Source organism: Elephas maximus, chromosome 3, assembly GCF_024166365.1.
Source record: "Elephas maximus indicus isolate mEleMax1 chromosome 3, mEleMax1 primary haplotype, whole genome shotgun sequence".
Taxonomy (NCBI): domain Eukaryota; kingdom Metazoa; phylum Chordata; class Mammalia; order Proboscidea; family Elephantidae; genus Elephas; species Elephas maximus.
The window spans coordinates 97,369,057-97,385,987 of NC_064821.1; the positions used below are offsets into that span (position 1 = coordinate 97,369,057).

Below are 16,931 nucleotides of genomic sequence, written 5' to 3' on the forward strand. Positions count from 1 at the left end.
ACTCCAATAATTTGTCTTTACTTCTACCAGATACTTTTTTTCTAAAACACAGAGACATAGAACTGACATCACTCCTGTTTAAAAGCCTTCAGTGGCCCCTAATTACCTATAAATCTAAACTCTTTAGGATGGCATTTATGACTGTGCACAATCTGGTCCCATCACTGAAGTATATAATTTCCCATCATTATACCATCTCCCATCATTGTAGTCACATTGGGACACTTAAAACTCCGCAAACACATTATGCAGAGTCATGTCCCTGTCTTAGTTCATGTGGTTCTCTTGACCTGAAAATCTCTTCTTCTCCATGCAGTCTATTCACTTTTTGGTCCCACCACTCCAACCCCAACAAATCTGAGTCACTTCCTTCCTTCTTTGCACTTGCCTCACACTCAACATCTGTTACTAAATGGCACTCATCTGTTGTGTTTTAATGCTTCTTGCTAGATGCTGATTTCCTTGAGCCCAGCCCCTCTCTCTTACTCATCTTTGTATCCACAACACGTAGCACAATGGCTGACCTATGCTATACGCATGATAGATGTTGCTGGAAAAAAAAACTATAATGTCCAGTTTTATTTCCAATGTACGTATGTATGCACATATACACAGACATATATCATACATACATATGTTATATAGTATATGTAGTACAAAAGTATATGTAATATAAACGTACAGTATTGACCACAGGAATAATCATTTTAATTTTAATCATATAAGTTTTTTTCTTTTCTTTTTGGAGGTAAAATTTACCTACAGTGAAATTTACCAGGAGTGTACAATCTATTTAACGGAAACCCTGGTGGCGTAGTGGTTAAGTGCTACGGCTGCTAACCAAAGGGTGGGCAGTTTCATTGAATCCAGCAGGTGCTCCTTGGAAACTCTATGGGGCAGTTCTACCCTGTCCCATAGGGTCGCTATGAGTTGGAATCGACTCGACGGCACTGGGTTGGGTTTGTTGTTTGTTGTTGTACAATCTATTGAGTTTTGATGAATGTACATGCTTATATAACCAATATCCCAGGGTAACCAATGCTCCAGACAAGATACAGAACATTTCTATCACTCCAGAAATTTCCTTTATCTTCCTTTCCTGACAATCCCTACCTCCTTAGGCAAATAATGCTCTGATTTTTAAAACTATATATTAGCTTTGTTTTCTCTTGAACTTCAAATAAATGGAATCATTCAGTACGTAGTCTTTTGCATCTGCTTCTTTCACTCTATGGAGCATAATTCTACTTTATCACAAATGGGGTTGGTTCTTTCACTCAACATAATGCTTTTTTTTTTTTCATCGTACTTTAAGTGAAAGTTTACAAATCAAGCCAGTCTCTCATATAAAAATTTATATACACCTCACTATGTACTCCTAGTTGCTCTCCTCCTAAAGAAATAGCACACTCCTTCCCTCCACTCTCTATTTTAGTGTCCATTTGGCCAGCTTCTGACACCCTCTGCCCTCTCATCTCCCATCCAGACAGGAGCTGCCCACATAGTCTCATGTATCTACTTGACCTAAGAAGCTCATTCTTCACCAGTATCATTTTCTGTGCCATAGTCCAGTCCAATCCCTGTCTGAAGAGTTGGCTTTGGGAATGGTTCCTGTCTTGGGCTAACAGAAGGTCTGGGGACCATGACCTCCGGGGTCCTTCTAGTCTCAAACTAATAAGTCTGGTCTTTTTATGAGAATTTGAGGTCTGCATCCCACTGCTGTCCTGGTCCCTCAGGGGTTCTCAGCTGTGTTCCCTGTCAGGGCAGTCATCGGTTGTAGCCGGGCACCATCTAGTTCTTCTGGTCTCAGGTTGATGTAGTCTCTGGTTCATGTGGCCCTTTCTGTCTCTTGGGCTCATAATTACCTTGTGTCCTTGGTGTTCTTCATTCTCCTTTGATCCAGATGGGTTGAGACCAAGTGATGCGTCTTAGATGGCCACTTGCTAGCATTTAAGACCCCAGACACCACTCTCCAAAGCAGGATGCAGAATGTTTTCTTAATAGATTTTGCTATGCCAGTTGACTTAGATGTCCCCTGAAACCATGGTCCCCAAACCCCACCCCTACTATGCTGGCCTTCCAAGCGTTCAGTTTATTCCGGAAACTTCTTTGCTTTTGTTGTAGTCCAGTTGTGCTGACCTCTCCTGTATTGTGCTTTTAAGATTGTTTTAAGATTTTTCCAAACACCCACATCAGTAATTCCTTTATTGCTCAATAGTGTTTGACTATTGACTATGCCACAATTTATTTATTCATTCTCTTGTTGAAGGATATTTGAATTGCTCAGTTTTTAATTATTAGGAATACAGCTGCTATAAACATCCTTGTACAAGTTTTTTTGTGAACATGTTTTTATTTCTCTTCAGTAATTACATAGGAGTGAAACTGTTGGGTCATAGGTGCGGGGGTGTTTAACTTCATAAAAAACTGCCAAACAGATTTCTAAAGTGGTTGTACTATTTTACACTCCTACCTATGAGTCGGAATCAACTCGACAGCAACAGGTTTACCAGCAGTGTAAGGGTGTTCCAGTTGCTCCACATCCTTGCCAACATTGCAATTGTCAGTCTTTTTCATTTTAGTCATTCTGTGTTAGTGACTGTGAAGTGACATCCTACTTTTACTTTTACTTTGCATTTCTCTGATAACTAATGATGCTAAGTACTTTTTCATTTGCTTTTTTGGCGATTCTTATATCTTCTTTTGTGAAGTGTTAAGTATTTTCTCACTTTTATTAAGTCGACTGTATTTTTAGCATATACTTGTAGGAGTCCTTTGTCAGATACATACATTGTGAATATTTTTTCCCACTCTGTGGTTTATCTTTCCATTTTCTTAATTGCCTCTTTCCGTGAACAGAAGTTTTCATTTTTGATGAAGTTCAATTTTACCGCTTCTTTTTTTATGCTTATTGATTTTTGTGTCCTCCCTAAGAAACCTTTGCCTATCCCAACATCACAAGATACTTTATTATGGTTTCTTCCAGAAGCTTAATAATCTTAGCTCTAATTTGAGCTCTATGATCTGTCTTGAATTGATTGTTGTGTTCTGTATGAGACAGGTTCATTTTCATCCATGTTTAGTCTGTAGTTCCAGCATCACTTACTAAAAAGACTTTCCTTTTCCCATTGAATCACCTTCGTGCCTTTGTCTAAAATCAATTGACTATACACAGGTAGGTCTGTTTCTGCCCTACCTATTTATTCCATTGATCCAATTATGTATCCTTCGCTCTTTGCAAAAAAAAAAAAAAATTAATTGATTTTATATGAGTGGGTCTATTTCTGAGCTCTCTGTTCTGCTCCATTGATCTATATAGGTCTGTCTGTACAAAATACCACAGTTTCTTGATTACATTTATTGTAAGTCTTGAATTCAGATAATGTAAGTGCTCCAACTTCCTTCTTTTTCGAGATTATTTTGGTTAGTCTAGGTCCTTTGCATTTCCATATACATTTCACAATCAACTTGTTAATTTATATTGTGGTGCAACGAATTACTTAATATGGCCCTTCCAGCCATGGTCTTCGTGACTTACATACAACAATTGAGTGGGACCATTCAAATAAGGTATATGGAACCTGTGATGGTTGGGGTCATGTGTCAACTTGGCTAGGTCGTGATTCCCAGTTTTGTGTGGTTGTGCACCACTTTATGTGTTGTGAATCCTGACCTGTACATGTTGATGAGACAGGATTGGTATAGGTGTGTCTTGGGTTGCAGCCTTACAGGAGGGCATGACTCAAGTCCTACCCTTACTAAAGTTAAACCTTTCCCTGGAGTGTGGCCTACACCTAAGATATATATGTGTGTCCTGGCAAGGTTCTCTCTCTGCATCTGGATCCCGTGTCCAGTTCATGATCAACTGACCTTCCCAGAGGACTGCTATATGACCTGCCTGTTCTGAGATTCGCCAGCATCCACAGCCCCTTGGGCAGCCTACCTATGTGACCTGATTCGCCAGCTTCCACAGCCTTATGAGCCAACAACCTGTGGTCTCAACTGCTGGTTTGGGTTTGTCAGCTTCTGCAGCCACGTGCATTGGGAGAAGCCTACATCTGACCCATGAATTTGGGACTTGTCAGCCTCCACAACTGTGTGAGCCATTTCCTTTATATGGTTTGTGAGTTCTGTGAGATGCTGAAGTGAATTAGGGAATCCAAAGACAGGAAGGAGAGTACTGAGGGGAGAGGGAATAGTTGACGTTAGAGATGATGGAGTGGTATAGCAGCTTAGAAAAGTTAAATGTTTGGAACATCTTTAACCTCCATCTCATAGGAACCAGCTTTGTACTGATCTTTATATAAGAAATTATTCATTTAATATGTAAAAGTCTATTGAGACTTTAAATGAGATTGCATTGACTATATAGGTCAGTTTAGGGAGAACCTGGCACCTTAAAGGAGCTCTAGTGACACAGTGGGTAAAGTGCTCAGCTGCCAACCAAATGGTCAGTGGTTTGAACCCACCAGCCGCTCCACAGGAGAAAGATGTGGCAGTCTGCTTCCATAAAGATTTACAGCCTTGGAACCACTATGGGGCAGTTCTACTCTGCCCCACAGGGTCACTATGAGTTGGAATCGACAACAGTGGGTTTGGTTGGTTTGGTTTGGCATCTTAACAATATTGAGTTTTCCAATCACTAATGTGGTATAAATATTTTTATTTAGTACTTCTTTAACTTCTCTCAGCAATATTTTGTGATACCATAATTCAGTGAGTTTTTTTTTTCTATTAAGTGGTCAATTATCTTTCCAGAAAATGAAGAAAAGAATAACCTTTTATATTAAAAAAAAACCTGTTGCCATCGAGTCAATTCTGACTCATAGCGACCCTATAGGACAGAGTAGAACTGCCCCATAGAGTTTCCACAGAGCGCCTGGTGGGTTTGAACTGCCGACCTTTTGATTAGCAGCTGTAGTTCTCAACCACTACACCTTTTATATATATCCCCAAAACTTACGATTTCAGGTTCTCTTAATTCCTTCCTATAGATTTGAGTTTCCACCTAGTGTTAATTCTCTTCAATCTGCAGAACTTCCTTTAGCACTTTCTGTAGTGCAGGTCTATCTGCAGTGAGTAAAATATCTTTATTTTGTCCTAATTTTTGAAAAGCACTTTTGATAGATATACAATTCTGAGTTGATAGTTGTGGACTGTTTCCCTTCCTTTTCTTTATTTGCACATCAAAAAAATATTGTTCCATTGTCTTCTGGCTTCCACTTTTTCTGATGCAAAGTCAGATGTCATGAGTACTTTTGTTCCCCTTTATGTATTTTTTTTCTCCAGATGTTTTTAAGGTTTTTTTCTTTATCTTTCTTCTTCAGCAGTTTGGCTATCATATGATCTCTTTGTATTTATTCTGCTTGCGGGTTGCTAAGTTTCTAGGACCTATAAATTGGCTTTTTTCCCCCAACAAAACTGGGAAAATTCAGCCGTTATATATTCAAGTATTTATTCTCTTTCACTCTTAATCTCTCCTCAGGAAATCCAATTCACATATGTTAGACTGTTTTACATTGTAGGTCACCGAGGTCACTGTTTATAGGTCACTGAAGCTCTCTTCATTTTTTTTTTCACTCTTTTTTCCCTCTGTCCTTCAATTAGACAATTTCTATTGATCTATCTTCAAGTTCACTGGTTTTATCTTCTGTACTCTCCAATCTGTTGTTAAGGATTTAGTATTTTTATTTCAGGAATTATATTTTTCAGTTCCAGATTTTTTCATTTGGTTATTTTTCTTTATAATTTCTACTTCTCTGCTGTTCATTCATTATGACCATCTTTTCCTTTAAGTTCTTGAACATAAAGATTTCTGCTTTAAAGTCATTGTTACTAACATCTGGGTCATCTTGGGATCTGTTTGTATTGAAAGTGCTTTTCTTGATTATGGATCACAATTTTCCTGCTGCTTTGCAGGTCTAGCAGTTTTTGATAATATGCTGAACATTAGGGGTAATACATTGCAGGAAATCTGAATTATATTGGTTTCCTTTAAAGGGTGTTGAGTTTTGTTTGAGAAGGCAGTAAGATTACTGAGAAATCCTTTGGTCCTGTTAGGCTTGGTTTTATTCTTTGTTAGCGTTGCTCTATTTCAACTTGGAACTTAGTCCTAGGAATAGGCACTTACTCTAGGACAAACTCCTTGCTCCAGGGCATTTTCCTTACTCCTAAAAAAGCACGGCCTTTTCTGAGTTCTCAATTGAATGCAACTCTGGCTGAACTATCATCATCTCATACCACTGCAAAATACCTGTTACCTCCCATCAACTCTCAGACCTTCAGAAGATGATCTCGGCTAGGCCTAATGGAGGTTCACATGTGCATGTTCAGTCCAGAACCTGCAGTAAAACATCAGAATTCTTGTCCCCTGAAGAGTTTTCTCTTCTCCAGTACCCTGCCCCATGAATCCCAGCTGTTTCTGCTGCCTATAACTTGAGTTCTGCTTTTTCGGCTCAGTAAATCTGCTGTTTTACTTGGACTTTACACCTCTATTTTGCAGCAGGAAAATGTACACAGGCAGAAAGCTGGGGTAGTTATGGGCTCTGGGGCAACTGTAGGCTTACTTCTTATGTTTCTCTTCCCTCAAGGATTACAGCCTAAGCTTGAAAACAGCTGCCTCACATATTTTGCGTAGTATTATATTTGTTTATAATGGGAGGTCAAGTTTAGTAATACTACTTACTCTATCACGGCTGGAAATGGAAATCTCCACTCAGATGAAATGTTATTATTAAATATATAATTATATATATAACAATTTTTGTCACCATTATATATATATAATGGTGACAAAAATTGTTTGGCACCAATGAGGATCTTTCCTTCAATATGTAATTCAATAATTATAAGAAACAGAAAAATAGAGTATAAATTTCCTATGTTTAAATTTTTTAACCGAATGAAATTTTAAGATATCATCCAATCCAACTTTATCATTTGATACATGAAAAGCTTCAGCCTGGACAGGGGAAGGTAACTTGCGTGAGATCACACAGTCAAGAAAGAGTTAAAATAGAAGCCAGATCTACTAAAAAAAAAAAAACTGTTAGAACTAATAAATGAGTTCAGCAAGATTGCAGGATAGAAGATCAATACATAAAAATCTCTTTATTGTTCATTGCAAGCATATTTCTATACGCTGACAATGAACAACAAAAAATCAACTTAAACAACTTCACTTACAATAGGACCAAAAATAATAAAATACCTAGGAATAAATTTACAAAAGAAATACAAAATTTATAGTCTAAAAATTCAAGTTACAGGCAGCAGAAACCACTGGGATTTGTAGGACAGGGTACTGGAGAAGATAACATTTTTTAGGGAACCCGAATTCTGAGGTTTTACTGCAGGTTCTGGACTGAACATGCACAGGGTGAAACATTGTTGAAAGAAATTAAAGAGGATTTAAATAAATGGAAAGATATCCCATGGCGATGGATCAGAAGATCTAATATTGCTAAGATGGTAATATTCTCCAAATTGATCTACAGAGTAAATATAATTTCTAAAAAATACCAGCTGGCTTCTTTGCAGAAATTGACAAGCTGATCCTAAAATTCTTATGGAAATTCAACACATCTAGAAAAGCCAAAACAGTCTTGAAAAAGAAGAATAGAGTTGGAGGAGTCACATTTACTGATTTCAAAACTTACTACAAATCTCCTGTAATCAAGACAGTGTGGTGCTAGCATAAGGATAGACATAAAGATCAATGGAATAGAATTGAGAGTCCAGAAATAAACCCTCACATTAATAGTACATTGATTTTTCAACATGGGTACAAAAATAATTCAACGGGGAAAGAATAGTTTTTTCAACAATGGTACTAGGACAAGAGGATGTCCATATGCAAAAGAATGAAATGGACCCCTAGCTCACACCATATATAAAAATTAACTCAAAATGGATCAAAGACCTAAATGTAAGAGCTAAAAATATAAAATCCTTACAAGAAAACACATAAGTAAATCTTCATTACCTTCAATCAGGCAATGGTTTCTTAGGTATGACACCAAAAAGCACAATCAACAAATGAAAAAATACATAAACTAGATTTCATCAATATTAAAAACATTTTTGTTACAATGAGCACCACCAAGATAGTGAAAAGACAGCTCAGAGAATGGAAGGAAATATTTACAAATCATGTATCTGATAAGGAATTTATATAAAGAATAAATTTAAAAAGCTCTTACAACTTAATAATAAAAAGACAACTCAATTTCAAAATGGGCAAAATAGCTGAGTAGATATTTCTCCAAAGAAGATTTACAAATAGCCAATAAGCACATGAAAAGAAGTTCAACATCATAAGCCATTAGAACCAAAAAACCAAACCCATTGCTGTTGAGTTGATTTCGACTCATAACCAACCTATAGGACAGAGTAGAACTGACCCACAGGGTTTCCAACAAGCAACTGGTGGTTTTGAACTGCTGGCCTTTTGGTTCACAGCCATAGCTCCCATTCACTGTGCCATCAGGGCTTCCATAAGCCATCAGGAGAATGCAAATCAAAACTACAATAAGATACCACCTCATATTCACTAGGATAGCTATGATCAAAAAGATAGATAATAACAAGTATTGATGAGGATGCAGAGAAATTGGAACACTGATACATTGCTGGTGGAAACAAAAAAGGTGCAGGTGCTTTGAAAAACACTCCGGTAGTTCCTCAAAAGGGTGTCTAAACAGAGTTACCATATGACCCAGTAACTCCACTCCTAGGTCTATACCCAAGAGAAATGAAAATATATGTCCACACAAAAACTTGCCCATGAATGTTCACAGCGGCATTTTCCACAATAGTAAAAAAGTGGAAATAATCCAGATGTCCATCAACTGAGCAATGGATAAATATAGTATATCCATAAAATGAAATATTATCCAACAATAAAAAGGAATGAAGCGCTGATACGTGGATGAGCCCTGAGAACACTTTATGTAAAAGAAGTCAATGACAAAAGAACGCATGTTGTATGATTCCTTTTATGTGAAATGTCCAGAACTGACAATTCTATAGAGAGAGAAAGGAGACAAGGGATTGTAAAGGGCTGGTGAGGATGGGGGATATATGGGGTGACTGCTAAAAAGTGCAGGGTTTCTTTCTGAGGTGATAAAAATATTCTAAAATTGACTGTGGTGATGGCTGCATAATTTTGTGAATATACTGGAACCCATTCAAGAGAACACTTTAAATGGGTAAATTATATGGTATGTGAATTAAATCCCAATAAAACAGTTAAAAAAAAATAGAAGCCAGTTCTCCTGACTCACTATTCTGTTTTTTACACTATGCTTAATATTTTACAATTTCCATTTATTTATATTTATATGGTTTTAAATGTTATTTAAATAAATTTATTAAATAAATATTAATTGTATTTTTTCCTTGGGTGTTTTCAAGGAATAACCAATCATATCAAATAATATGTAGAGACACACTTGGATTTTAAAATTACATATAACTGAATCCTCGTAATAAGTTACAATGAAGTCATTGAAGTAGTAGTTTTCCTTCAAATAATGCTTTACAGTTAACAATCTTCCATATCTATTATCTCATGTGATTTTTTTCACAACTCTGTGAGGTGGGTAGACTGTCAGACCAGGAAACTGAGGCTCAAAGAGGTAAAACTGACTTTCTTGAGGTAACACCTGTAGTTCACTTACTCAGCAATTTTAACTCTAAATCTAGTATTCTTCTTTTACGGTGTACCAAAAGGACCAATTCTCTCTTCTACTTTTTTTCTTGACTAATTTTTTTTTTAGTACAACCAGTCAGTTATCGTTGAGTTGATTCTGATGGAAACCCCATGTGTTACAGAGTAGAACTGTGCTCTATAGGGTTTTCAATGGCTGTGACCTTTCTGTACTTGGGCCTTTCTTCTGAGTATAGAACCTCTTTTCTCCTCTTTCACTGACATGCTAAATATCAGGGGCAAACGTATGGCAAAGGAGGAGTAAACATATAATCATTTCTTTAGCTCTTATTTCTCAAGAAATTAAAAGTTTGGAGCAGTGCCATAAGACAATACTCAGCGGCTAGTAGGGGCAAATTTATAGCACTGTTTTTCTCCAATAACTCTATAGTTACTTCCGTTTAGATAAACCAACTTAAAAGCAGAGAATAATTTTTAATGTCTAGTATATAAAGTCTAATTGTCTTTGTTGAAGCTACATATGGTTTAAAAGTCTCTGATGTGCTCTGTTTACTTATCAGGACAATAACTATTTTTATTCCATAAGGATTTCTGTATTAAAGGCTTTTGCCTAATCTAACAAATATTATGCCCTTAATCATTCATAATATGGCCTGAGACAGCCTAAAATACTGTTTGCTAAGTCTCATGATCTGTAAATTTATTCCTTTAAAAGAAAGGTCACTGAAAGTGTGCAAGGTAAATTGATCCTGCTTTGGAAAACTGATATATCTCCAAGAAGAGACAAAGAGTGTTTCTGGAAAGATATCTATTTCTGGCAAACACTTTAAGGCATTAGTACAAAGAACCCTTAACTAGAAGTTAGAAGACATGCGTGTTGGTCTTGATTCTACCACTTCCTTATTTGTGTGATTTTTTGCAAGTCATTTTTACCTCTTATCATTCTTTTCCTCATCTTTCCAATGGAATTGATGCCTCTCATTCCCCAAGATAACTGTGAGGACAAAATGACACAGTAGCTATGAAATGATAAAGTTCTATGCAAATGTAGAGTAATACATGCATATGTATGTGTGTGTATATATATGCTCTGCCAATTTCTAGTATTAGTTGAGTTTAACTAGCATTTGATGGCCTAATTCAACTGAACTCAACAAAAATTTCAGACGTTATCAAAAGTGAACAAGACATACTCTCTGATTACTAGGAATTCACAATTGAGAGGGGAGACGAACGTTAGAAATAAACAATTACGTACACACTAAAGGAGTAAGTAAAATAATAGAGGTACATATACCAAATGCTGTGGGAATCCAGCAAAGAGATAAACTAAGCCTACTTCAGAGAAATGGGGCAAATGTCAGAGAGATAACAACTAGGCTTATAGGAAGAGATGGAGTTGCCAGAATTCTATCCAGACACATAGGCTTCACAACAGAACACAAAGAATCATAAAATATTTGTCTTACAACTGGCTCTGTCTTCAGTAGTTAAAACTAGTACTTAACTTCTTTGGGTCTCTCTTCCCACAAAGTCTAAAATGAAGGGTTTAGACAAGATGAGCTCTAAGTCCTTCCAGTTCTAAAATTATACGATTCTAGGAGTCAAACTCTGGTCATTGTACAAATACCAAGAAAGAGAACTCAAGAGAGCAAGAAAATAAGTCGGAACTCTTAAAAATGGAGTTCTCCCATTAACTACGTTTTCTTGGACTTTAAAAGTCTAAGAATGATACTTATCTCTACCTACAATAAGCTCCAGCAGAGTGAAGAGTAGAAATTGGAAAGATATCAAGAATCTGAGAAGCAAACAATGCAGGATAGCAGGAAGTGTAGCATTGACCTCAGCAAAGATGATGCTTAGATCCAGTAAGGAAATAGGCAGCAGGTACGAAGTTACAATGTTTACATTCCTATTTATATTACATTTGTATCTACAAATAAAAACTCATAATAAAACCACAGACATTAATATTTTCATAAAATGTTTGGGTTTTTGCCTTGTTAAACCACTTCTTTCAAAAAATCTTTTTGTATAAAGAGATCATTAAGGGATTACAAAGGAAAGGAACAAAAAGTTAAGTATACACAACTGAATTAGTTCTAGGAATTGTACCAAAGGAATACTATCAGGTAATCTAGCTCACCAAACACTTATTAACCTATGTGAAACAGTGCTAGATGCTGTGAAACACACAGTCTCAGTACTCAAGGGGTTCACTGACCTAGGATTAAGACTTCAAGGAAGAACAGTGACTCTTACCCATCAATGATATTTTCAGGTGGGTGCATTTCATCGCTTGATGTAGCTAAAATCACTTCAGTCCCTTCAGAGCTCAAACAGAGATCAACTTTTCTCATTTTAAAGAATCTAACCTGCGAAAAAAAAAAAACAGTAACAATAAAAACTTCGTGATTCTCTGAACCTTATCAGAGAGAAGGAAGAGAGAGGGAACAGCCTGTTGCCTAGCATACAGTCTAACACCCAAGTTATTCAACAAGTGGGAAGGACTCTGACATGCTTATTTACATAAGTAAGCTTCTAACCTCCTCCATGGAGCCCTGGTGGTGCAGTGGTTAAGAGCTCAGGCTGCTAACCAAAAGGTTGGCAGTTCAAATCCACTAGCTGCTCCTTGGAAACTGCATGCGGCAGTTCTACCCTGTCCTACAGGGTCACTATGAGTCCGAATCACTGACAGCACGCAAGCACCACCTCCTCTGTGGATGATCTATTAGCTATGAGTATTCCCACCTACTCCACTCCACAAAACAAGCCCCTGACTACCCTAAAGTAATTTTTCTGCTTTTAAAATTAAAAGCCCTCAATAATTATATGGAAACATTTAACAAGCAAGAGTGACATGAATTAATGGATACACTTTTAAAATTTATTTATAGTTGTTATATTTCTGAAATTGACAAAAATCTGGAGGATGAAAACTGACGCTTTGTGACTGCTTATGCATACACTTATCAATGGGAGTGGCAAACCATATTATTTACACCTCATCATTTCCTTTCTTTCTTTTTGAGGAGGTACGTGAAATGTGAAGACAGCCTTTACTTATTTTTTTAAGGTCAAAACAGTCACTTCAGTCACGGATTCAAAGACATTTCTGTTGCAGGGTACTATTTCAAGTAAATACCCACCCATTGCCACCCAGTCAATTCTGACTCACAGATACCCTATAGGACAGAGTAGAACTGCCCGATAGAGTTTCCAAGGAGCACCTGGTGGATTCAAACTGCTGACTTTTTGGTTAGTAGCCATAGAACTTAACCACAATGCCACCAGGGTTTCCAAGTTTAGTAAGAATGACCTGAAAAGACCTTGTTGAGCTCTACTATGAATCCTGGAGGGTAGGGCAGAGGGAGGAGGGGAAGAGATGCTATCAGATCACACACTCCCTCCTCAATTTGGTGGTGATAGGGCACAAAGAAGTGCAGGGATACAAAGGGACTGGAAACACTGTATCTACAAAGACTTAAAGGACACAGAGTGTTTGGAAGAGGGTGGAAGGTTTCCAGTGGTACACAATACCCTTCATAACCTGCCCATAGCCTAACTTTTTCTTTTTAATGATATTTTCAAACAAACAAAAAAGTACAGAAAATACTATACATATTAAACAACTACGTACCCATCGCCCAGATTAATAAATGTTAATATTTTGCCTGAACTACTTTAGATTTTAAAAAAAGAATCAGTTGACTCCTCCCTGATGGTATTCCCTCACTTGCCCCGACGTAACGGCTATTCTGAAATTGGTGAATATCCTTCCTGACCAGGTTTTTATATTTTTACGATTATGTATCCATGAACAATATGCACTGTTCTTTTAAAACTTAGATGGTTTTAGAGTGTATATATCCTTTTGCTACCTGCTTTTTTCACTCAGTATTATGCTTTCAAGATTTTACCATGTTGACACATGTAAATCTACTTTATTCATTTTAACTGCCATAAGGTATTTCTCCACTTCCTTGTTGATGGACATCAAAGTCAGTTTCCAATTTTTTGCTATTATAAACAAGTTTGCAGTGCGTATCTGAGCATGTATTCTTACATACAAGTGGGAGAGAGTTTTTATGATAAAAATCTCTGTATAGAAGTAAAATTATGGACTTAGAATCTGCATAACTTCAAGTCACTGACTAGTCAATTTGCTCTCTAAATGATACACTTCCAGTATCGGGATACAAGATAAGCATACAAAAATCAGTTGGATTCCTCTACACCAACAAAAAGAACACCGAAGAGGAAATCACCAAATCAATGCCATTTACAGTACCCCCAAGAAGATAAACAATACACTTCCATCAGCAGTGTATGACAGTTTCTGCTTCCTCATATTCTCACCAACTTGATATTGTTAGGCATTTGGGCTTCAGCCAGTCTCACTGGTGTGAAACAGTATCTCAGTAAAGTTTAATTTGTATTCCCATGATTACTGATAAGGTTCAATACCTTTTAATATGTTTCATATGGATGAATCCAGACTTCTTTTATTTCTATCAGCCATCAGTCAGTTTGTCGTACTGTGGTAGCTTTCATGTTGCTATGATGCTGGAATCTATGTCACTGGTATTTCAAAAACCAGCAGCATCACCCATGGTAGAAGGGTTTCAGTGGGGCTCCCAGACTAAGAAAGGCTAGGAAGAAAGGCCTAGTGATCTACTTCTGAAAATTAGCCAATGAAAACCCCATCAATCACAGAACGTTGTCCAAGATTTGACTCCCTTACTTTGGATGCAACATCAGAAGGGATCGATTGCTGGAGAAGAACACCATGTTTGGTAAAGTGCAGGGCCACATCAAAGGTGAGGGAAATTCTCAGTGGGATGAGATGACACAATGGCCACAATAGATTCAAACGTATCAATGATCTTGAAGATGGCACAGGACTAAACAACATTTTGTTCTGTCATACTTGGGGTCGTCATGAGTTGGAGCCAACTTAAAGACAACTAACATCAACCACTCCTATTATTTGCTTTTTCTTACCCTTTGTCATTTATCTATTGTCTTTTTTTTGTTTTTTAAATATAGTTTTTCTTTTTTATTTTTAGGAATTTTTAAAATAAAACACTCTGGATACAAATCCTTTGTTTTGTGTTGCAGCTGACTTCTCCCAATATGTGGCTTGGTTTTTCTTTTAAAATTTATATATTTTTATTATGAAAAAGGATAGCCAAATGGCTAATAAGCATGAAAAGGCACTCAATCTCATTAGTAATCAGGAAATGAAAATTAAAACCATGACAATATACCATTATTTACCCATTAAAATTCTTTAATTAAAAAAGATTGGCAATACTGAGTGCTGGCAAAGACATTGTACAGTGGCACAAATCATAAGTATACACAACTCACTGAATTTTCAAAGTAAATACAGCAGGACACCACTACCCAAGTAAAGAAATACAGGTAGTCCCTGACTTAACCTGGGATTCCACTCCTATGACTCTGTCATAAGTCAGTTCTGACTTGTCAAATACCTTTTTTTTTTTTTTTTAGTTTTCATTATTATCACCTTTTGTTATGAGTATCTTTATAAACGTGATCTGTATTTGTCTTTGCAGGCTGGCATGAGAATGACAACATCAGAAAATTACGTACTGCAAACCTGTATGTCGTACATATTACTAACGATAAGATATCCCCCCTTCAAAAACAAAAAAGTAGGTCGGTACGCGTGGTTCTTCCTAACTCGAGTACTCGTTAAGTTGGGACCTACCTGTAGAACAGTACCAACACTTGCGAGGCCCCTCTCATACCCCCTACCAATCACCACCTTTCCCTCCTTCCCAAACATATCCATAGTCCTTAGCTCTAACACTGTAAGTTAATTTTGCCCCAGATTTATTTACATGGAATCATACAGTTTATACTCATTTGTATCTGGCTTCTTTCACTCATCATTACATTTGTGAGATTTATCCATGTTGTTGTGTGTAGCATTTCATTATATGAATATACCACATTTCATTTATCCATTCTACTGTTGATGGATATTTGGGTTGTTTACAATTTGGGGCTCTTAGGAATGATGCTATTACAAACATTCTTACACATCTTTGGTATGCTTAGGTATGAATTTCTGTTAAGAATACACCCAGGAGGAAAATCACTGGGTCATGGTGAATGCCTATGTTCAACATTCCAAAACTGGTTGTGACAATTTACACCTGTACCAGCAATGTATGAGTTCTCACTGTACTACTTCCTTGCCGACACCCACTATTGTTCATCTTTTTAACAATTTTAATGGGTGAATATTAGTATATCATCATTTTAATTTGCATTTCCCAATTACTAATGAGGCTAAGTGCCTCTTCATGTTTCTGAGCAATTTGGACATCCTCTTTTGTGAAGTTCCTATTCAAATCTGTTGCCCTTTTTTATATCATGTTGTCTTTTTCTTACTGTCTTGTAGTTCTTTACATATCCTGTATACAAGCCTATTGTTATTTGTGCTGTAAATATCTTCTATTCCATTGTTTGCCTATTCATTCTCTTTGTTGTGACTTTTGATGAAGAAAAATTCTTAATTTCAATGTAGTCCAATTTATCAAATTTTTTCCTCCATAGTAAGTACTTTTGGTATTTGTTTTGGAAATCTTTCCCTACCTAGGCATGATGATATTCTCTCTTCTAAATGCTTTGATGATTTAACTTTCATATTTGGCTCTATATTTTACCTGAAGCTGATTTTTTATATGGTATGACACTTGGTAAAGTTTTTGTTTTTTTAATAGGGATAGCCAATTGACTCCACTGCTCCACACTGCCACCTACATCTTAAATCAAATATCCATGTATACCCACCGATCTGTTTCTGCACGCCTTATTTTGTTCCAATGATCTATTTGTCTACCCTTGTGCTAATCGCACAGTCACAATTATTGAGCTGCACACTAACTTTTGATATCCAATACTTTGTTCTTATTCAAAACTGTCTTGGCTATTCTTAGCCCTTTGTATTTCCATATAAATTTAGAATCAACCAGGTTTTTCAGAAAAAAATTTGCTGAGATTTTAATAGGGAGTCTACTGAATCTGTAAATCAACTGACATCTTTACAATATTCAATCTTTTGATTTATGAACATGGTACATCCCTTCACTTATTAAAGTCTTCTTAAATTTCTCTCAATAATGTTGAATAGATTTCTATATAGAGGTCTTACATGTCTTGTTATATTTATTCCAAGGTATTTGAGGTTTCTCAATGCTATTGTGCAGGGGCTTTAAATGTCATA

The 16,931-nt window shown here is 36.6% G+C and overlaps 1 protein-coding gene across 6 annotated transcripts in view; it reads right to left on the bottom strand.

Moving 5' to 3' along the window:
• IFT25 (intraflagellar transport 25) overlaps window positions 1-16,931 on the bottom strand; it is a 99,229-nt gene that overhangs the window by 43,396 nt on the left and 38,902 nt on the right. For 4 of the 6 annotated variants that reach the window (XM_049879324.1, XM_049879325.1, XM_049879328.1 and 1 more), the window contains exon 2: window positions 11,933-12,045. In XM_049879324.1, coding sequence (XP_049735281.1) covers window positions 11,933-12,030 — 98 coding nt within the window. In that variant the 5' untranslated portion in view covers window positions 12,031-12,045. Of the gene's footprint in view, window positions 1-11,932; window positions 12,046-14,137; window positions 14,863-16,931 lie in introns of those variants that run through there. The other 2 variants (XM_049879329.1, XM_049879326.1) reach the window with 2 other exon arrangements.